Source organism: Leptonotus elevatus, chromosome 15, assembly GCF_054856555.1.
Source record: "Leptonotus elevatus isolate MCC_2025b chromosome 15, RoL_Lele_1.0, whole genome shotgun sequence".
NCBI classification, from domain to species: domain Eukaryota; kingdom Metazoa; phylum Chordata; class Actinopteri; order Syngnathiformes; family Syngnathidae; genus Leptonotus; species Leptonotus elevatus.
The window spans coordinates 4,034,024-4,056,133 of record NC_141253.1 but is presented as its reverse complement, the minus strand read 5'-3'; the positions used below and the strand labels follow the sequence as shown (position 1 = coordinate 4,056,133).

The following is a 22,110-nucleotide window of genomic DNA, read 5'->3' as shown; positions in this document are numbered from 1 at the left end:
CAAACCATTATGTCTCTTGTTTTATTTTATTATTATTATTCATCCATCCATCCATTTTCTGTACCGCTTGTCCTCACAAGGGTCGCGGGGGTTGCTGGAGCCTATCCCAGCTGGCTTCGGGCAGTAGGCGGGGTACACCCTGAACTGGTTGCCAGCCAATCGCAGGGCACACAGAGACGAACAACCATACTCACAATCACACCTATGGACAATTTGGAGTGTCCAATTCACCTGCCATGCATGTTTTTGGAATGTGGGAGGAAACCGGAGTACCCGGAGAAAACCCACGCAAGCACGGGGAGAACATGCAAACTCCACCCAGGAAGGCCGAAGCCCGGACTTGATCTCACAACCTTTGCATTATTATTACTATTATTATTCAAACATTATTTAAAAAAAAAATCTGATGTAAACGTATGTAGAAGTTAGAATTGAGAAGCATGTTTAAAAAGAGCACACTACAAAAAAAAAATCATACAAAAGTACACACACACACACATTAAAGAAGTAATCAAGAAACACATTTGGGTGAATCTTGAAAATATTCCCAGGATGCATCACAATTGGGCGTCCGAGGGGCCCGTCAGTCCCTTGCAGCGGAGGAAGGCGTCCTGGCGCGGCGCTCGGCCCAGGAAGCGTTTCAGCAAGTCCGCGCCGTCCGCCGAGCCTCCCGCCTCCAGGATGACCCGTCGGTACTCTTTCCCCACCTGTTTTGACAAGCGGGCGATGAATGAAGCTATTCATCATCGTCTTTAGCGTGCGAATGCTTCGGATTGGGACCGCCCACTTTAGGATTGAAGATTCCTTCCTTTTTAAAACGGCTGAAATAGATGTCCATGGAATAGACCTCGCTCCACAGGTAGCTGTAGTACTGCCCGTCGTATCCTCCCGCCAGGTGGCCGAAGCTGGCCAGCATGTTGGTGCCTGCCATCACATTCGGTAGAAATAATCACAATCTGTTATACGTTCACACTTAATGGAATTCTCCAGCGATGACCTTCTGTGGCGGGAACTCCCAGGATGTCCTGGCATAGTTGAGCGTACACCGAGGCCGAGTCGGCGGCGGCGGCGGCGGCTCCGATGTGCAGCAACTGGTCCACCTTGCTCAGGACCACCTGCCGCAGGTTCGTCAGCCCTGAAAACACAGCGGAGACGTGACTTTGTGGCGTTGTGATCCCACGTTTGCCAAAACCGGGTAAGGTTTTTCCGACCCGTGTTGGCCACCCGCGACGCGATGAGCTTGTCGAGCAGCGCCTCCGGGATGGCGGAGCCGTCCTTGTAGTGGCGCGACATCCTCCTCAGCGGCTCCTTCTCCCACACCCAGTTCTCCAGCACCTGGGACGGAACCTCCGCAAAGTCCGTTTCCACCAGCGTGCCGCTGAATTCCGAAAAGGTCGCCTGCTCAAGGCGTCAAATACAATTGAGAGCTGTTCAAATGGATCGATTGATTATGATCAAATTAATCAACAACTATTTGCCTTTTTTTTTTAATTTAAAATTGTCCAAATCCTCTGATTTCAGCATATCAACAGTAATTGTTCACGGATTTCTGTAGTCCTGCATGAAAGAAGACTGATTATCTTCTGTGTTTAATCAAAAATAACGGCTTTTGCAAACATCTGTTTTTACAATGACCGAACCGGTAACACAGTAAAACGTCACCCCCCCCCTTTTTTTTTATTTTATTTTTATTTTTTTTAAATCACTTTACGAATACAAAGTATGAAATAAACACCAATCAGGAAACTTTTGTAACACACTTTAATTAAAATGAATCAGATGAGTCGATTGAATAATCTATAGAGTCATTGATTATAAAAATATTCGATAGTGACAGCACAAATCAAATTCAATACAATCATTCAACCTTCAACAAACTTAAAGATATGCGATTATGTAAATATCAAATATGAGTTTCGTAACAATCTCAGTTAGCCCCGAGACGTAACTTACATTTGTTTGTTTTGTGTGTGTGCGTGCGTGTAAACATCAAAGACCTTCAACAACCTTTCATAACCAATTTTTTCGTAAATAAATACAATTGAGTATTTTATTTAAGATAACGTACGCGTCTTGACTCGCCTTGGAGCAGATCTCGTGCATGACGTGCCCAAACTCGTGAAAGTACGTCTCCACCTCGTGGTGCTGCAGCAGCGAGGGCAGACCCCGCCCGGCCGGTCTGGTGAAGTTGGCCACCAAAGCGGCCACCGGGAGGCGTCGCCCCCCTTCGGGGCCCTCGCATCGGGTTGCAGGGGGAAGCACGCAGCGTGGCCGTACTTCCCTTCCCTGGCGGTGGAAATGGAACTAAGTCACATAACAAACTTAATTTTACTTGTTAAAAAACAATTGTACTTGTTTAGGCAGGGTTTTAAGTTCGGGTTTGAATCCTGGGTTAGGGTTTAAAGTTTTTTTTTTTTTCAAATAAGGGTTTCAAGGCTGGGTTATGGTTTCAAACGAGGCGAATTGGTTTCAAATCAGCGTTAGGGTTTCAACCTTAAGTACGGTTTGGGTTTTAAGCCAGAGTTTGGAATTTGAGTTCAGGTTTAAAAGCCTGGGTTAGGGTTTGAAGGTAGAGTTTCAAATGAGGAATTTAAATCCAGGGTGAGGGTTTCAAACAAGGGATAAGGTTTCAAATGAGAGTTTAATGTCAAGGGTTAAGGTTTGAAGTTCGGTGCTCAAGCCAAGGTTAGAGTTTGACGCCGTGGTTGGGCATTCAAATGAGGGTTTTAAAAGCTTTGAAGTTTGAAGAATTTGAAGTTTCAAATTACGGTTTTAAAGCCAGTGTTACGGTTTCAAGTTAGGATTTGAAGTCTCTGTAAGTGTTTCAACTCGGGTTAAGTTGAAGCCTGGGTCAGGGGTTTCAAGACAAGGGTCAGGGTTTCAAAGTAAGGTATCCAGGCCAGTGTTAAGGTTTCAAATGAGAGTTTTCAGTTCATAGGGTTTGAAATGAGCGTTTCAAGCCTGGGTTAGGGTTTCAAACAAGAGTTTAGTGTTTCAAGTCCAGGTTAGAGTTACAAACGAGGGTGTTAAGGCAGGGTTAGGGCTTTCACGGAGACAAAACCCCTTTGTGTAGGAACTGGATCGGCTTGAGGTCTCACCTTGGGTGCAGGTCCAGGTAGAAGCGGCCCATCTCCTCGCCGGTGTCGCCGTCGTGGGCAACGTAGACCCGAACGTCCCGGTGCCACACGGGCGGCGCCCGCACCCGGCTGAAGCGCAGCCCCAGCAGGTCCTGGTAGATCCCCATGAGGCCCTCGGTGACGGCGTCCAGCGGGAAGTACTCCAGCAGTTTGTCCTTGTCCACGGCGAACTTGCGGCGCTCCACCAGGGCCATGTAGAAGGGCAGGTCCCACGCGTTCAGGCGCCCGTCGAAGCGCCGGCCGCTCGACAGGCACTCGTGCTTTTTCAGCGCCAGCATGTACTGCCGCTCCTGCGCGCCGACCGGCTCCAGAATCTTCTGGAGAGCATCTTTGATGGAGCGGAATTAGTTGTTTTACATCAGATGGGGGTAGGGCTTTCAAAACAAGGATTAGAGGGCTCAAGTTTCCAAGCGAGGGTTCAAGATAAGGTTTCGGTTAGGGTTTTAGGAATCTTGTTAAGGTTTCAAAGAATGTTTAGGGGTTGCAATTAGGGTTTCAATGTAAAGTTTTTGTTTGCAAGTAGTAGGGTAACAATTAGTGTCTCAAGTCAGTGTTAGGGTTTCAAATAAGAGTTAGGGTTTTAGGATTCTTGTTAGGGTTTCAAAGTAAATGTTTGGGATTTGCAACTAGGGTTTCAAATCCAGGGTTATAATTTCTAAATTGCTGCTGTTTCAAATTTGGGTTTGAAGTCAATGTTGGGGTTCCTAGGGGGGTTTCAAACAAGGATTTGTTTCTCAAATCAGGGTTAGGGTTTCAAATTGTGGTTTCAAGGCAGATAGAGGGCTTAAAATGAGGGTTTCAAGACTGTTAGGGTTTCAAATTGTGGTTTCAAGTAAGATTAAAAATGTGGTTTTAGGGTCGGGTTACCAAGTGGATTTGGTAGGAAGTTACTTAGGAAGGCGTCAACGTTGGTGGCGTTCTTGGCCACGTTGACCTCCAGCACGTAGTCGGCGTGGCAGCTGAAGCCCAGCAGAGCCGCCACCTTGGCACGCAGCGCCACCAAACGCTCCAGGATCAGCGTGTTCGCCTGCCACACAATTCACATGTCGCCAGCTGGGCTTGGAGGAGGGGGGAGGGGGGAGGGAGGAGGGGGGGTCTCATGTTGCCGTGACGTCGCCCCCCCCCCCCCCCTTTACCTCTTTGCACCTGCTGTGAAAGGCCGTCTCCATCTTCCGCCGCGTCTCGGGGTGGCGGCAACGTTTCATGACGGGGAAATAGTGTGGATAGGCCAGAGTCACCTTGTACAGGCCCGACGCCTCGTCCACATCCAGACCCGACAGGAAGCTCTCGGCCATGCCGTCTTGGCGGGAAGGGGGGGTTGGGGGGGGTGTAGTCGAGGTGCCATGAATGCGTGTGTGTTTGTGTGCGCGTGTGTTTGTGTGTGTGTGTGTACCGACCCAGCTGCTTCTCTGAGAAGAGCAGGAACGTGTTGTCCTCGTTCAGGTTCTTGTTGAACTCGATGGAGAGTTCAGAGATCAGCTTGGACTTTCTTTTGATTTTCTTTGGATGGTAAAAAAAAGTTGGTTAGGGTTTCAAAGTTGGCCTTCAAGAGTGTTCAGATTTCAGGTCAGGGTTGTGGTTTCAAACAAAGGTTAGGATGTCGGGTTTCAAGCAAGGATCAGGGATTCAACTGTGGGCAAGGGTTGGGGATTCATAAGTAGGGCTCTAAAATCGGGTAAAGAGTTTCAAGCGGGTTATGGTTTTAACCCTGGGTTAGGATTTTAAATTTGGGTTACAATGATAAATTACGGTTCCAAGACTGATTTAGGGTTTCAAATGAGGGTTTCAAGACAGGGTTGTGGTTTTAGTTCACGATTTTAGGACAGGGTTTGATAGCAGGGTTAGAATTTCAAAATTGGGTGTCATGCCTGGGTTAGGCTTTCAAATGAGGGTTTCAGCATTTGAACGCGGGGTTTGAAGTCATTATTAGAGTTTCAAATTGGTATTAAAATTGCAAATTGGGGTTTGAGGTCAGAGTTAGGGTTTCAAGTTAGGGATAGGTTTTCAAATTAGGCTTTTAAGTGAGGGTTGCGGTTTTCAATTAAAGATGTCTCACGGTTTCAAACGAGGGTTTCTGAGTTACAGTTACAAGCCTGGAATTTGGGTTTTAAGGTTTCAAGTCAGGTTTGGGATTTCAAATTAGAGCGTAGGTAAGGTTTAGGGCTTTAAACAGGGATTAAGGTTTCAAATCTTGAGTTGATTTCAACCCAAGTTTAGGGTTTCCAATTGGGATTTTAAGGCAGGGTTAGAAGTTGTGATTTCAAGGTAGGGGTTTAAACCTGGGTTAGGGTTTCAAAGTAGGGTTTCAAGCCAGTTTTGATCAGAACTAGTACGTAATCAGGCATCACCTCTCTCGTATCTGCAGACAGATGCAGTCCGTTCCTCCGACCCGACGACACCAGTCTCTCCAAGAAGCGTTTTTCCTCCGCCGAGACGTTTGCCGGAAGCTTCTTCTGCCCGCAGGAACGTCACTTGACGCGCGCCAACGAGACGTGACGCAGCACGACGGATCGCGTGGGAGACTACCTGCAACGCGGCGATTCTGAGGAAGACGTCGTCCCTCATGCTCAGCTCCACGTCCAAGTCGCACAGACGCCTGTCGGCCTCGACGCTGGCCGACCGCACGGCCCGACACGGGCTCACGTACTGCGGAAAGTCCAGAGCGTGACGGCGCACTGCAGACGACAAGGAACACTTGGAACACAGCAAACGTTTGGTGTGTGATGCAGCGTTGTGCATATCATGTTCGATTTGCTTGGCTGACATGCTAAGGTAGCAGGACATTAATGTAGCGTGTGCGGGCCTCACCCGCATAATCCATCTTGACGTCGGCGAGCGCCCTCAGCGTGTTCTCAACACCGACGGCGTCCACGCGCAGGCGTCCAATCTCATCGTAGACCTCCTTCACACTGTTGACCAATCGCTCGCTCTCTGACCGAATGTCCTCCGGCGACCGGTCCCACCTCAGCGGGGTACTGTGAGCGTATTCCCGCGCGGGACGCAGCGACGCGCCGTTCATGATGGTCATTCTCCACACGGGGTCTCTGCAAAGAGTGACAAGACGTTCAGATGGCATAAGTTTGTGTTGCTCGCGGGCGACACATTCTGGGACGTCGCGCTTGGGATTCTTTCCGTGCTAAGCGGCGACTAGTGATGGGTCATTTGCGAACGAGCCGGTACAAAGAGCCGACTCTTTGAAGTGAACAATGTCATTTCCCCTCTCTCTCTCTCTCTCTCTCTCTCTCTCTCTCTCTCTCTCTCTCTCTCTTCCTACTCGCTCTCTCTTATTCACGTGTCTGAAACAAGAGGTTTGGCCTTGCTGCTCAGAAAGGGAGAGAGGGAAGAGAAAGGGGAGGGGGCGACGGCATGCAGTGAGTGTACTACACACTAAGACTACCTTACACACTACATAACACACCTCATAACCTCAAGATCACTAGCTAGTGCTAGTGTGTCATTCAATGCCTCTGTGAGTCCGTGTGTGGTTTCTACTAGTGTATGTTATGTGTTACCCGGTGAGTTGTGTTGTGTTCAATTTGTCACGTCGTGTACGTGAGTTGGATAAGTAAGCGTGTTGTGTAGTGTGTGTGATTGTGTTTAGTTTTTGTGTTGTGAGTAAGGTAGTAGGTGTGTTGTGTAATATGGTCGTGTATGTTATGTACTTTGAAACACTAACCCTAATTAAAAACCCTACTTAGAAACCCCAACCCAAGTTAGTTAAGGCTGTGTGTTATGTAGTGTAGATTAAGTCGTTACTGTGTTACGTTGTGTGTAGTGGAATTTGTGTTGTGTAATGTGCTAACTTTGCTTAGTAGTTTGTCTTGTGTAGTGTGTTTGTGTTCAGTTCAGTATCACGGTATGTATTGTGTACTGTGCGCGAACGCGCGTCGTGCATCATGTTGTGGTAAGAAGAAATGTTTATGTGACAAATTGAAATCGTGGCGCGTGCACGTGTGATTCATACTTGCCGAGAACGCGCCAGGCCGTCGCGGCTCGTGACGTAAACATGACGCACTTTACTGAAAAGATGAAGAAAAAAAGAGCGAGCGAGCGAGCAAGAGAGAGAGAAAATGAAACAGAAGACTACTGTTGTCCGGGTAACAGTGGCAGCTTGTCAATCAAACGCTCCATCTCTCTCTCTTTTTCTGTCACTTCCGGTATCAGCCCTGCATTTGCGCATGCGCAGGGGAGGACCAGGCTAGCTTGAGCTGTCCCGTGCTTGAGTGACGGCGGCGACTGTTATAAGCGGCCGCGGCTCAGGTAAGAGGATGCCGTTATGCACCTTTTGACGGAATTTCAGCAACCATACTGGCATTCATTTATTTTTGTATTTGCTTTCATGCATTCCTTTTTCGTCACGTGATCATCGCGTCGTCAAGAATAGAACTCGTTTGAGGCAGAGACGCCCACTTTAGCCATTTCTGTTACGCTCACGTGCCTCCAAACAAGAATTGTGCTTAAACCGTAAAATAACATTCGGCGCGGTGACGTCACAACCAGTGTATCGACAATCGTCGGGAGGAGGATGGAGGCGGGTGTGAATGTGAGACGCACGTGACCGTCTTTCCCGCGTGCATTGTGTTTGTACCTGCTACCAGTGACGTCATCACGCACCGAGGGACCTCTATCTCCATAACTAACTGCTCGGTTGATTGTTGAGTAATCGTGGTAGCTATTAGATTGAATTGTATTAATGTATAAGATTGATTCAGACAATCACCCAACAAATTCAACAAACAAAAGTTCAGTTGCCTCGATTCAACATTTGCAGATTACATGACATGGAAGACTTAGGCTACACAAATGTTCAATGACAAAGAAACCCGCCACAATTTTTCCCAAGCACGTTTGTATTTTTTATTGCTATTGTGGCAGTTCAAAATGATTGAGGTAGCTATACTATTAGGCTAACAATACGTCATTGAACTAATGATGTAATAAATCGTTTTGCTATGACATCACGCAGCTCTGAAAGCGCCCGCCATGTTGGAAGTCAAACTCGAAAAGCTAGTAAGTTCAGGTACTCGCAAGTCAAGTTATCACTGTACTAAAATTGTATTCAAATGTATGTGTTTGTAGGCAAACATGGCGGTGGAGAAGCGCCTGGCGTTTTCTATCGTACAGTTCCTACGGGATCAGACGCACGGCGGCACGTTGAATTCCGACGAGCAGGAGAGCCTGGAAGGTACTTGGACGCCTGGCGTCAGATGTTATGTTGGTCAGAACTAGTATGAACATCCCACTTTTGCCGCAGTTGCCATCCAGTGTCTGGAGACCACCTTTAAGATCAACGCTAGCGACTGCCACCTGGCGGCGCCGCAACCTCTCATGGAGGTCTTCCTCAACTCGCTTCTAAAGGTGAGCGTCGATTTTGTTTCGGAATGTTGTAGATACAAAAAAAAATAAACATCGCCATGGATGTGTCTTTGATATGGAACATTATGGTTACCATTCATCAGTCTTATTTTGGACACCAGTGGGGGGGGGGGAATCTTTCTACATGTATCTTTGATGTCTTAAAAATTATATAGAAAATAGCACATAAATAACCACGCAAAAAAAAAATGACACTGAATGTGTCTTTGATGCCATTACTGGCTGACCAATCATTTGTCATCATATTTCCCTCAGAATGACAACCTGAGTTTACCGGCGACCACTCCTCCGCCCGAAGATGCCGAACGAGCCGAGCAGCTAAAGAACGAAGGTGACAGAGATAAGATACCATTTGATTGGTCGACTTGTGTCACAACATGATTGGTCTGCTTGTATCTGGATATGATAACATATGGGCCAATGTAACACAGTCGTATGTTTTCAGGGAACAATCACATGAAGGAGGAGAACTACCGATGCGCAGTGGAGTGCTACACCAAGGCCATAGACCTGGACCTGAGGAACGCCGTCTATTACTGCAACAGGTAATACCCGCACGCTACGGTCACGCTATTGCTAGGTGAGGCTAATGCTGTGGTTGCGCAGGGCGGCTGCTTACAGTAAGCTGGGCGACTACACGGAGGCGACGGGCGACTGCGAGCGAGCCATCAGGATCGATCCCGGCTACAGTAAAGCGTACGGCAGGATGGGGTAAATCTGTGAAAAATTAAATGCCCCCCCCCAAAAAACCCATGATAAAATGAAATGATAAAACATGAACAACATAAAAAATATATATAAAAAGTGAACCGTGCTTTTTATGCTCTGCGCTCGCAGCCTGGCGCTAACGGCCATGAACAAATACCCCGAGGCCATTTCTTACTTCAAGAAGGCGCTGGTGCTGGACCCGGACAACGACACGTACAAGTCCAACCTGAAGGTGGCCGAGCAGAAGCAGAAGGAAGCCAGCAGTCCCGTGAGTGCAAGACGACACAAAACACCGGGCCTGACGAGAAAGAAACGAGACTGCGGCAGCCACACTCGCGACACAGCTGCTTAGTTGACTCACGCATATACAGGAGTTGTAAAAATTCTAAACAAAAATGGAAATCAATGGCAATGTATAGATAAAATTTAAATATCTATGTAAAATTGCATGAATATGAAATACTAGTAAATATAGTGAAATATTTTTTTTAAATTTAATTTCATAAAATAACAAATACATTGTAAAGAAACACTTTTAAATTAAGTCATAAAATACAACTACTATTTAGTCATGTCCCGTGTTACAATGCAGATGGCCGCCGGTTTGGGATTCGACATGGCCAGTTTAATCAACAACCCCGCCTTCATCAGCATGGTAAGCGCAGCGCTTCCTTATATGGTCATCGTTGCCACAAAGCAATCAGTTGCAAAAACATTTCCTATGTCGACAGGCAGCCAGTGTGGTGCAGAACCAGCAAGTGCAGCAGCTGTGAGTATCGGCGCCATCTATGTGTCAGCTTTGAGATTAGCTTAGCTTTTAGCATCTCACCTCCTCGTCACCCTCGTCAGAATGTCGGGAATGATGGCCAACGCGGTGGGAGGACCTGCCGCCGGAGTGGGAGGATTGACTGACATTTCCAGTTTGATTGAAGCGTAAGTACAAGTTTACGCTTTTGCTCACTGTCATGTCTACTTGCTACTTTTCCATTGGCTGCGAAATCAGGTACAACCAAATAGGGGCCGACATTAACACATTGCAGCATGAGACAAAGATAATGAAAGTACCAAGTACTGGTACTTCCCTTACCTTTATTTTGTCAATATTATATAATAATCTGCTGTTGCCAATTGAAAGGCAGACGTAAACATGACCTTGCACGTTACCGACTTTTGTTTTCCACCAGGGGGCAGCAGTTTGCCCAGCAGATCCAGCAGCAGAACCCCGAGCTCATCGAGCAGTTGCGGAATCACATCCGGAGTCGATCGTTCAGCGGCAGCGCAGAGGAGCACTCGTGATGCCTCAGGTGGGTGTTTGCGTTTGATGCCCGCACCTTCTGCTTTAATAAAAAAAAATAAAAAAAACGCTCCTCCCTATCTCCAAAATTACAGTCGCCTCACCAAACTGAGCCAACTCTCCCAGGCTGGACTCCCTGAGCTGATTGACAGCTGTGAGAAAGACCCGACATGAGGGCACTGGCACTTTGACCTGTGGATTTTTTCTCTCCCCACTTTTGCAAGCCAAAATTTGAGATGCCAGTAAAACGACAAATTGTTCTCGTAAGTCAAGGTGCCACTGCGTCACGTGATGTCCACTGTTGCTTTTTAGTCACGTGACTGACACGCCTGCATTGTGACATTGTCATTGCACTTTAGCGCCACTATATAATAACTATTAATTATGATCATATATAACTCGTATAACTTAAAATCTTTATTTGTGTAATGTTGTTTAAGTGTAAGGTTGCTCCTCCTGCATGCTTTCAAACTGGTATTTGGCATCAGAAGCTTTATAAAACAAATGAGCCACCGAGGACAAGAGTGGGCTAGCTCCATTTTGTGGGAAAGTGATTTAAAATTGTGGCTGTCGCCAAACGTTTAGTGCAAAAGAGATCAAAGTTCAAATCTTTGCCAAATCTATCACTATTTTATGATCAATGTGATTCACTTTTAGGCTAACATGCAAATGCACTGTGACCGCAGTAGTCGGCTGCCCCCCTTGAGGTCAAAATTAGAAATAAACTTTTGATTTAGACCAGTATTAACTTGAACGTTCGCGTTTTTCTATAAGATTCATTTCTGCGCTTGTCTGAAAAATGGACATGCCAAAAGATGGTGTTAGCCCACTGTAGTTTTCAGCAGCTCAAATCAGCTCTGCTGGGCCAGGAAGACGCTTCCTTCCAATGACTCCAAAAATAAAATGACATGAAATCTAAATCTTTTGTCATCGTTTGTAATATTGTTTAGATTTTTTAAATTACTTTTTAGCCACCAACCCCCCCACACATCATTCGTTAAGAACATTTTGTTACCCCAGTAGCAAAATGTTAAGTTAATGTTACAAAAAAATTCTAATTATGTACCATTTCTAGAATTTCTAGTACTTGATAGTTTCTGTGTTTCCATTGGCAACGCAGGTACTACCAGAGACTGGAAATGGTACCTACTTGCTATCATCATACTATTTCTAGTACCCGGTAGCATCTGTTTTTTTTTTCCGCTGGCAAACTCATTAATAGTGAGTAGGTACATACAAACATGCTAATTGTTAGCGTAATAACGCAGTTGGGGGGGAAAAAACAAATCAATTTTGAACAAATATTAAAAAATAACTTCTGCAATTACGCTAATAGGCTGACAAAATGTTTTTCATTAGTAAGCGAATGAAGTTAGCATTTACATAGGACTCTTACCAATTGCGTTTAAACATCTCCGCGATTCGGCAAGTTTATTAACACATATTCACATTATTTGCAAATCCTTTCAATATTCACAACCATTTGAATGAGCATTAAAACACAGTGTGCAGTGTGAGGTGCACCAATGGTCCGGTGTAAAGCTGGATAAAAAAAAAAAAAAAAGAAGTTAAAAAGTCGCTAGGATGGACAAACCACGCACACTTGGGCCACGTCGTCGTACTCGTACGTGCGCTTCAGGAACGAGTCTGTAAGCCTCAGACCGGAAATACTCTGAAACAAACAAAACAAAAAGTTTTCCATATTCTTGATGTCCGCTTTAAGGTCCTCTCTTTGAAGCCACTAAAGATAATTCAGCGCACTAGTAGAACGACTATGTTACTTTTTTACAGGCACAGCTTGTAGATGTGTGTCACACACGAGCAGACTCAATGATTCAAATGGCTTTGCATACTAGTAGCACGGTACCTGAAGACCTTGGACGGACGCCAGTAGCGTGAGGGGCAGCGAGAGCGACGCCCCGGGGCTCAGCTTGCCAAGAGCTCGGCCGGAAACGCCGCACCAGTGGACAGACGACGTGTTGATCATGTCCACAAGAAGGTCCATGGTCCTTTCGCTAGATGATTTTAAATTCATCAAAGCACATTTAAAAAAAATAATAATAATAAACAAATGCACACGAGCTGTTGCTTCCTTACCTGCAGTTGGTGATCTTACATCTGATGTCAAAAGGTTCTTCCAGGTTGACCGTGTCGGGAATGACCTCCATGGACAGGCGGATGTCTCCGTAGCCCGGCGCCTGTCACACACGTTCAGTATGCAATTAGACAGACGGTAATCTACGAACATTATACAAACATAAGTTTTCATTCAAAATGATGTAAATATGATACTTGAGTGGAATTATGATGTAAACATATGCCATATGAGGGTGTAAATATGGCTATAAGCTATGGTGACCCAACCCCCACATATTTGTGGTAGCATTCTATAAGGAGTTTTGGGCCAAACCTATCCTCCATTATACACGGAATAAATAAATAAACACAAATAAATTAAAGATATAAAAACCTAAATCTAAAGGTATTGTTTAGATGCCCTCTGGTGGCAACCTGGTGTCAAAAACTATGTTGAGCTGTGAGGACGTGCTCCATTTAGTCATGCCTTGTCTACTATAATAATAAAAATAAATATACAAACAAGCTTTGCTGCCATCTTGTGGCATCTATAGACAATTACAAACCTTTTCAGAAGGTATGTCAATTACTCACAGATTTTCACGTTATGTTCATATGGTAAATTAGATGTATATAGATATTAAATATGACAATTATGGATATTAAATATGATGTATGTAAATGTGTCACATTAGGTGCATACTGATATGGATGTTTTGAGTCCAATGACAACTTGTCAAGTCTCCCATATTTGGCAGAATACAATTCTGATAATTGGCCGATTATTTAGAATATAGCAATATATACAATTAAAAATATGAATTCTAGGCTGAACATTTGACTGTTTTCCAACATGTTATGCTTTAATATTTTTTTTTTACCTTTACAACCGAGGAAAAAAAATGGCAAAAATCGGCTGATTTGTTTTTGGGGGGAGAAATGGTTGATTGTCGTTATTTATGTTGTAATGTGAAAAATGTTTTGGGCTATTTTTTTAAAGCGTAATATTGGCCAATTAAATTGGTTGGTCAATTAAGGTGAATACACAAAGGATTTAATATGTTAATATGCTATATGAGAGGTATTTACATTAAATACAGAGTTGTAGATTTTTATTAGGATAAACCCCTCTGAGATGAATCATCTAGCTTTTGGGTTTGGGTGGGGGGCAATTGGGGAGTACCATCCTCTGCAGCTGGCTGGTCTGCAGGCGTCCCCTCTCCCCCAAGTTGGTCTTCCACACGATGTCCAGCTTCCCGATGACGGTGACGCCCTTGATGACGCCGGCCTTCTCGGCGTACTCGGCCTTGGGCGTCAGGCAGTAGAGGTACTGGCGCGTGTCCATGGGCTGCAGGTACGACATCTTGCCAAACGTCGACACCCTAAGGAGAAAAGGAGCCAAGTACAAATACTTTGTTGATGTAACTTAAGTTGATTTAGGTACATCGCTAGCTTAATGCTAGCAATTCAATGGAAAACCCAATTGATCGGCGAGCTAAAATTAGCATTACCCGTGGTCTTGGTGCGTGACGGTGTTGAGCTCGGTCACGTTGTACATCATGGACGGCTCGAGCGACACCTTCTCCATGAACATGGGCGACGTGGTGATGTTCTGAATCTGGGCCTCCAGGAACACCTCGTCCGTCTGTGGCGGGGAGGGCGGCGGGGAGACGGTTACGGGGAGGCGGAGTCTCCCCATCGAAATCCTAAACTTGCCTGCCCTGTTACCTCTAATCATTGCATTGATGTAAGAGATGATTACCCCCCCAATGATTGATTGATGGATACATTTATGATGGATGAATAGATGAGATGGTGAGAATTGGCTAGATAGCTCAATGGATAGATTGAATGATACGTTATAAATCCCATTAGGGAAATGAAGCATTACTTACTTTTCTTTAGTTGGTAAGTTTTCGTGTTTTGTGATGGGGAACAAAGTAACCATTTTCCACTAGCTCTGATGGCCACAAAGAACTCAGGCTAAAATCGATGTCTATTTCCTGACAATGTAAATGAATCATTTGTTGCTATAAGTATGCTGTCTGCTAATATGAGAATTTCCCAGTAACATTTTTATTATTATTATGTGCAATTTTTACATTTGTGGTCAAAAGCAGCATTTGAATGCCAAACTTCTCAGCCAGCAAAGATTAGCTCATTAGCAATAGCTCATTAGCTCATGCCACCAGTTGCCACCGCCATGACGGTCCATGCAAAAGCCCGAGTCTGGCCCCAACCCTTTCTTCACACACTTTTTTATTGTTTTCGTCATCAGAATTGCAATCATTTTGAGCATATTGCTTAACCAGGTGATTTTATATTCATCAACAGACGCACACGCACATAGACGTACCACACTTGCACACGTGACTAAAACACACAGACACACAAGGCCACACTCTCGCCCGCAATCATACACAGATGCACACACAGGCAGACACACAAACACCCCGTGCAAAAAGAAGTGTGACGAAGGAGGTGTGCGCAAGCAACAACAATGAAAAGCATTCCAAATATATGCTCTTTATAACCAGCTCCCAGTTACTTCAATTGATAATAAAAAAGTAAATACATATGAAAATAACAATAATAATAATAGCAGAGTCCTACAAATGTCACCATTGTTGTTGTTTGCGTGCACCTGCAGGCGGCGTGAAGAAGACAGGCGATGAGAACAGAAAAAGGAAAGCGATTTACCACAGAACTGAGGTCGCTCTAATGGAGAAAATGAACATAAAAGGACAAAATGAACACATGCCAAAATCGATGTGGACTAACTAGCGAATGGGCTAACGCGATGGGGAATGTACCTCGGCGTTGTAGAACTTTGTCTTGACGTCAAGGGGCTTGAGGACCTGATTGAAGAGAGAATGCAGGCTGAACGTCTCCATCGCTCGCCGGCGGAGCAAAGACAAAGACCACGTGTAGCGAACGAGGGGTCCTCGTTGGGCGCTTTTGGCGAGCGCTTATGACATGTCTCGAGGACGCGCTAATTGAACTGCCTCACCTGGAATTTGAAGAATTTGCGGAAGTAGAGCTTCTCTCCGTACTGTGTCGTGTAGCTCACGGCGCACACTAGGCTGCAACAAAACAAAAAGGTCAACATTTGACACGCGCACATGCAACAACAACCTAGTGTAGAAACGACACAAGCACATCCCCCGGACACATAATAGAATTTGGCGTACACACATATATATTATATATATTACTTAAAAAAATAAAATAATGGAAAGTGAAAAAAAGAAAAAATGTAAGCCCCCAAAATTATTGGAAAAACTGGGATAAATTTCCAATAAGAGTTTTCCACGAAACAAAACAAATAATATAAAACAGGATTGTGATAAAGAAAAAAATATCAATGCTGACCCTTTAACATTTCAAAACTGTTCCACTCCAGTCCTCTAGGAGGTAGCAAAGGACATTACAAAGCTATAGACGATGCCATACCTAATGTATTAAGGATTGCGTTTTCATACATAATTGGCATAATTTTTTTGCACAAGGAGAAAAAAATTGATAAATAAATACAAATACAATAAAAATGGTAAATTGGATATTTGTGGAAAAAAAAAATCTTCCCTTTTATTTTTAAGGTCATCTGGCCCAGCCCAAGGAGGGACTCACATGTGTGTTCCGATTTCTTTGACTTCATGGTGGATGACATCATCAATGCAGCACTCGGGTTTGAGTTCGGCCACGGCCGAGTTGGACGCCGACAGGTTGAGTCTTTGCGAGCTGGTCTGCAAGTCAGCCTGTGGAGGTGCGCAGGGCACCGAGAGAAGGTTAGTGAGGCGCTCGCTTTGTCTTAACCATTCTTGCCGCTGGTTTACCTTAACCAGAATATCCTTGACCACCTGACTGCTGTCGTTGTGCACACTGATGTAACTGGAGAAAGTCTCACCCAGGAAGATGTTACTGCCGGTAGGTGAAAGGAAAATTCAGAAAGAGACATTTTTCATGAAAAATGTATATTTCCATATAAATCCAATGGAAATAAAATAATAATATAATTAAAGTAATTACAATAATAATAAGTATACAATAAAAATATGTTTGACTTAACATATATTTTTACATTTTTCTAACACTAAACTAAATTAAAATTAGGATATATTAAATACAATTTAAAAAATGTGTTATATTAAAATAAAATTAACATTATTATATTTTTTTAATAAATGGCTACATATACAATAAAAATAAATAAAAATGCAATGACAAATAAAAGGGATGAATGCAATAAAGTTAAACTGAAATGTAATTAAAATATTTTTTTAAACAATAATTAAAAAATGAGAATATAAATTATCAAAATTAACAAACAAAATACAATTCAATTATTTGTGAAAATATATTTTTTTTAAATCCAAATTATTTTATAAAAGGAAATGGTCAGACGACTCACCCAAAGTTCTGTGGCAGCGTCAGCATCTCGCCCAGCATTAGCGTCTCAGCGCCCTTGATGGTGGACGGGTCGTCTCGCATTAGGCGAGAGAACAGGTCGCCTGCGGGTGCAAACCACGGCGGGAACGTAAGGTACTTGAGGAACAAACTGGATTTTTTTGGGGTGGGTGCGTTTTCCCTTGTATTAGCTGTCAAATGTTGTGATATGACCAAAATTGCATGCACATGTGTCAAAGAAGGTGTAATGATGACCTGGTAGGTCTCGCTCTTCACATGTCACTGGCAGGTTGGTAAACAGAGTTGGTTTTGTTAGTCGCATTACTGAAAAACAACAAAAGCAAAGACATTTTTATTTTACTGTTGTTATTGTATCCGTGCCAGGGCACATACAGTACGGATATTGGGAGTAATCAGTCAATCGTTTATCTATAGGTGCCCTGTCATTGGCTGGAGAACAGTCCAGAGGTACCCTAATGATAAGCGCAATATGAAATGGATGCGTAATAACTTATTTTTCTAGAGGACGCTATTGTTAATAACTATGGCTACCGACGAGGCTAAAACATTCGACTTTCTGTCATGTTAAATTATCGACACAACATAGTACACACATAAAATGAAAAACATGTTGTAATACAACCATAAATGTACCCGTATAATATCAATGAAGTAAAAATATTGTGGTAATGATAGTAAAAAATGACGTTAGCCGAATTAGCAGCTAGCAGCATGGAGTAAGACCGGTCTTCTTCTACAGCGTTTTTAGCTAAATTCCCGCATGGAATGTGCATATTTAACGTGCTAAATGAGTTGCAAAGTACCTTTTAATGCGAGTAGATGTTCCTGTTTGGCCTGACTTACATCCATTTTGACACAATCAGCTTTTATTAGGGGACGCTAGCCCCGGGAGAAGCTAACTGTTGTGACAGCAGGCGGACCCACGTGACCGGATGTACGTGTCTTCTTCTTCGATGGTGGTGGTGGAGCGTACGCTGCTGCTACCAACAGGAGCCAAGAGAATACTACGACAACAACACCCTTATCGTTTTACTAATAATAATAATCTTATAATAGGAAATAATATATATTGTAGTTAATTTAATTTAACACAGTGATTAATTAAATTAATTAATTTAATAAATTAATACATTAATTATTAACCTACTACTTAGCTACTATTTCACAATTTTTAGGCAACTTAGCTACTACTACTATTACTACTGCTGCTACTACTACAACAACAACAACAACAATAATAATAATAATAATAATAATAATATAAGCTATTATAAATACAATTACAAATAAAAAGTAAAACAAAGAATAAATAAAATAATGAAATATTTTTAAAAATGCTAAATTCATGAAAATAACATTTCAAAATGAATAAATAATACAATAAACAGTCATTTAGGACAGAGTATTGTTTATTAAGACAGGAATCATAAAGTGTAACAAATCAATGCATGCTGCGTGAATAAATGGCATATCTTAATAGGACAAGTGTTAATGCGTTTTCTGTCACATTATATTGTGGTCCTTAAATAGCTTCCTCTCTCAGCAAAATCTGAAAACAACAAATACAAATATAAAAATGATACATTTTCTTTGACTGGTAACATTCAATGAGGGGAAAGTCCTTCTCACCGGAGTGGCTTCATCGTTGGTGTTGGCGTTGGGACGTCGCCAATCGGCTTTGGACAGAATTCCGAACACAACAATACTGAACGCCACGATCAGGACGCCCAGCGTGTTGGCCAACAGCGCCTCTGCAGGCAGGGAGCTGTAAGCTTTTGCTAACACGCCGTCGCTAACAAACAACAAAGATTAAAAAAAATGTTAGATTGATCATCAGCATTTGAAATTATTGTTATTATTTTATCACTTTAAATAATTTTCGATTTTACAGTGCAAAGAAGAGCTGTTCGTTGATCCCGCTGATGCAGGCGGCCAAACTGAGCATCAGCACCGCTTGTCCCGTCCACACGTGGATCCCCTTCAGGGCGCCGCCCAACCGCGGCGCAGAACAGGGCAGCAAGAAGCCGACCAGGCCCAGGAACCACTGTGGATTAAGAGGATAATTTACGCCCACAGAATGATGACTCTCTTAAAAAGGTTATTTTCCTATAGATAAAATGATGAAATTATCTGAATTTAAAAAACAAAACAGAAAATAAGAGTACAAAACACAACAGACGAACTACAAATTTGCTGCTGCCATCTAGTGGCAGAGTCAAATATCTGAAGCTGAATCAAATTTTCAAGTCAGATTTTTTGCTCACAACTCAAGGCAAAAAACAAGAAAACATGCTTTAAAAGTCAATTCGCCAAGTCAGCGTATTTCTACCTGCCACGCAAACGTCACCACCGCGCACATTCCCACCCAGCTGTGCAGGGAGTACATTGAGGGGATGTTCAAGCTGCGGTGCACGTCGAATGCGGCGTGCAGGCCGACGACAGCGAGCATCAGAGCGGCCAGCATCAGTCCTGCGTGGGCCAGTTTCCATGCGAGCTTCTTCTGAGACCACCCCCAAGGCACTCGGAACAGAACGGCGGCTGCGGCGAAAGAAGACATTATAGTAAGGAGGAATGTTGCTAGGCGGAATTAATTTTCATGTCAGTGGGCCAATGAAAAAATGGGACGTCTATATATTGACACAAATTTTTGATAACGTGAGTTAGATAAATAATAATAATAAAAATCGAGTGACCATTTGGTTGTCGCTTTATGGGTCAGTCCAGAATTGGAGGACATTTTCTGTTCAACCTCAATGAAATTTCAGAAAATCCATGCAAAAAACAACAAAAACAGAAAGTTACAGGATATATATATACAGCATAGTATCTAATGTAGATATAGCATGTAGATATAGAGAGTATGTAACTGAAACTGTAATAAAAATGATACCTACATATTATTCAAAATGCCCAATTGACAACTTCATGACCAGCTAACACATTTTCAAATCAGCTTTTTGGGGCATGATTTTGTTAACAGATGTCTGCTATAAAACATATTGTTTTGTATAGTACTAAATTGTGCTCTGAAGTTGTCTCTCAATGTTCACACAACCCTGCTTTGAAACCTCTTTAAAAAGAAAAGAAGAAGTATTTATTATACATCTGACCCATTAGCATAGCTGCTAACCCAGCTAGCATGTACTTCTGAGCAAAATCCTTATTATTAGCATTGGTTTGCAACCCTGTAACCATAGAGTACTACTAAAATGAAATTAGTATTCAAATTACATTTATCTTTATTGAATTAGAAATGATTTATTTAAAAAAATATTTGTAATTAAAATTAAATAAAAACATTTTTTTAAATAATTTTATTCAAAAATATATATATCTTCAAAAATATTGGTACCTAAATTGTCACTCTGTATGAACTCTAAATGCCATTCACTGGACAGTCGTGACTCACCGAGACCATAGATGACCAGCAGTCCGCTGATCATGAGGACGGGATGCCAGTTGAACTGGGCCTCGGTTCCATCCCAGGCGAATCCGCCATGCCAACGCCAGTTCCAAAAGACGACCAAGACCACGCACAGGAGGCCCAAGTTGACGCACAAACAGCAGGACATGTAGAAAGACGTTAACGACCCCATCGAAAAGTGTCCAGTCCACTACCTTCTTGCTCGGACTCTGCGATTGTGGCGCGGCCAAAGGATTGTCTCGGACCCATAAAATGTCCAACAGAAGACGTGACATGCGGTCAGGAGGGAGGACGCTTTCGCATCGTCATGTCATACTTCCTGATTGATTTTTGCCAGTGTTTTCATTCTTGAACGACATGCTGAGTCATATAGCTGCAAATTAGCAGTAATGCTAATGTTTTTGTTTGTTTGTTAATGCTCAGTGGGCAAATTAGCCACCACAAATGACACATTCTTGTTCATACTAAGCAAATTAACGACAATGCTAATATTTTTTGGGTATAAATGCTTCCCTCAAGACACAGGCTCACTCATAGACAGCAAATTAAGATTTTTAGCATTTTATTTTGGCGTTAACTACCAAACTCTAAAGGCACACAATAGCTCATAGCGAACATATAAAGTATCACACTAATGATATATTTTTTTAGTCTTTACAAACACGTGTTAGCTCAGAGCTAACTAATGCGTTTTTGTGTCTTTATGGCACGCAAAACTAACGCTAATGATTTTGCACACTGTAAAACACACGTGCTAGCTTTTTACACGCTCTAAAATACACAATAGCCTAACATGTTAGCTCACAGAGCAAACTAGCTTCAGCGCTAATATTTTTTTTAATCCCCTTTAACGATGCATGCAAACTGACAATAGACTTTTTCTAGCACCTTGACTGACCAAGTACTGTTTCTAGTAGCTAACTTGGCTATAAGATGCTATATGTCTATCAGGTAGATTTTCTGTTAGCTCTACAGACTATGTACTATTTATATACAGACCATGTAGCCTACTTTTTCTTGCACCTTGGCTACTCGGTATCTCACACTTTTGGCTGATCAGGTCCTGATTTTTGTTTGCCATTTGTCATTTTTTGGCTGACCAGGTAAAAGAAAGAGTACCTTGTTGGACCCAGGTACGGTTTTGAGTTCCTTGGCTGACCAGGTACAATTTTCCACTGTCTTCGACTAGGTACTGTTTCTTCTACCCGGACTGACGAGGTTCCAATAGTTTCATAGTCAGCTGTGTGAACCACAACAATTTATCTGCTTTCCATTCTATAATTATTATAATAACAGTTTCTCTCTGACATCAAACATAAATTCCTGTAGCTAATCAGCTAAGTAGCCTCGCCTTTTCCCTGCAAAAAAAGAATCACGAGGCTGCTTGTCATCTGACTTCTCCAGTGGGAACTGGAGCGAAGCTCCCACAGCACTAGTGACAGTAAAGATTATTTATTCCCCCCCCCCCCCCCCCAGAGATTAGGACCGCCTGAACAATGACAGCCTCTGACCACAAAAAGAGCAGGAGACACGCTCGTTATCTTTTATGAAGCTTTTATCAGAAGTAATTTGTTCAGGTACAATTCTTGGAGTAAGTAAAGTCAGCTTCAAACCAAAATGGCCGGCCATGTGTTTCGCAGTCTTGCTTCTTTTTGGATTTTTTGTGC

The 22,110-nt window shown here is 43.1% G+C and overlaps 4 protein-coding genes across 8 annotated transcripts; 1 reads left to right on the top strand and 3 right to left on the bottom strand.

The window, feature by feature from the left end:
- Window positions 1-419: 419 nt before the first annotated feature.
- nln (neurolysin (metallopeptidase M3 family)) lies at window positions 420-7,357 on the bottom strand. The gene is given in 14 exon segments (XM_086096990.1): window positions 420-707; window positions 788-924; window positions 998-1,135; window positions 1,212-1,398; window positions 2,083-2,243; window positions 2,246-2,286; window positions 3,099-3,465; window positions 4,029-4,164; window positions 4,274-4,437; window positions 4,535-4,637; window positions 5,486-5,590; window positions 5,664-5,812; window positions 5,946-6,181; window positions 7,102-7,357. Coding segments are annotated over 14 exon segments (2,118 nt in total). The 5' UTR covers window positions 7,146-7,357; the 3' UTR covers window positions 420-557.
- On the top strand, window positions 6,461-11,435 carry sgtb (small glutamine rich tetratricopeptide repeat co-chaperone beta). Of its 3 annotated transcripts, none has more exons than XM_086096997.1 (12): window positions 6,461-6,508; window positions 8,217-8,322; window positions 8,392-8,495; window positions 8,769-8,844; window positions 8,959-9,058; window positions 9,120-9,224; window positions 9,351-9,489; window positions 9,814-9,876; window positions 9,953-9,990; window positions 10,071-10,154; window positions 10,406-10,525; window positions 10,611-11,435. In XM_086096997.1, the coding sequence occupies exons 2-11, from the start codon at window positions 8,223-8,225 to the stop codon at window positions 10,515-10,517; spliced, it is 921 nt and encodes a 306-aa protein (XP_085953123.1). In that variant the 5' UTR covers window positions 6,461-6,508; window positions 8,217-8,222; the 3' UTR covers window positions 10,518-10,525; window positions 10,611-11,435. The 3 variants fall into 3 exon arrangements, with proteins under 3 accessions (XP_085953123.1, XP_085953125.1, XP_085953124.1); XM_086096999.1 differs by lacking the exon at window positions 6,461-6,508 and adding an exon at window positions 7,283-7,397; XM_086096998.1 differs by lacking the exon at window positions 6,461-6,508 and adding an exon at window positions 8,127-8,147.
- Window positions 11,436-11,919: 484 nt separating this feature from the next.
- On the bottom strand, window positions 11,920-17,962 carry trappc13 (trafficking protein particle complex subunit 13). 2 transcript variants are annotated; one of them, XM_086097314.1, is made up of 13 exons: window positions 17,823-17,962; window positions 17,254-17,322; window positions 17,003-17,102; window positions 16,428-16,512; window positions 16,222-16,349; window positions 15,602-15,674; window positions 15,405-15,449; window positions 15,292-15,309; window positions 14,103-14,236; window positions 13,775-13,973; window positions 12,613-12,713; window positions 12,383-12,530; window positions 11,920-12,187 (listed from the first exon to the last, which is right to left on the bottom strand). In XM_086097314.1, exons 1-13 carry the CDS (start codon window positions 17,866-17,868, stop codon window positions 12,095-12,097), a joined length of 1,239 nt encoding a protein of 412 aa, XP_085953440.1. In that variant the 5' UTR covers window positions 17,869-17,962; the 3' UTR covers window positions 11,920-12,094. The 2 variants fall into 2 exon arrangements, with proteins under 2 accessions (XP_085953440.1, XP_085953441.1); XM_086097315.1 differs by lacking the exon at window positions 15,292-15,309.
- A 459-nt stretch (window positions 17,963-18,421) lies between these two features.
- LOC147161628 (lysosomal membrane ascorbate-dependent ferrireductase CYB561A3-like) lies at window positions 18,422-21,863 on the bottom strand. Of its 2 annotated transcripts, XM_086097317.1 has the most exons (6): window positions 21,563-21,863; window positions 20,429-20,816; window positions 19,349-19,557; window positions 18,909-19,063; window positions 18,649-18,811; window positions 18,422-18,568 (listed from the first exon to the last, which is right to left on the bottom strand). In XM_086097317.1, exons 2-6 carry the CDS (start codon window positions 20,613-20,615, stop codon window positions 18,542-18,544), a joined length of 741 nt encoding a protein of 246 aa, XP_085953443.1. In that variant the 5' UTR covers window positions 20,616-20,816; window positions 21,563-21,863; the 3' UTR covers window positions 18,422-18,541. The 2 variants fall into 2 exon arrangements, with proteins under 2 accessions (XP_085953443.1, XP_085953442.1); XM_086097316.1 differs by lacking the exon at window positions 21,563-21,863 and having other exon boundaries at window positions 20,429-21,551.
- Window positions 21,864-22,110: the final 247 nt, after the last annotated feature.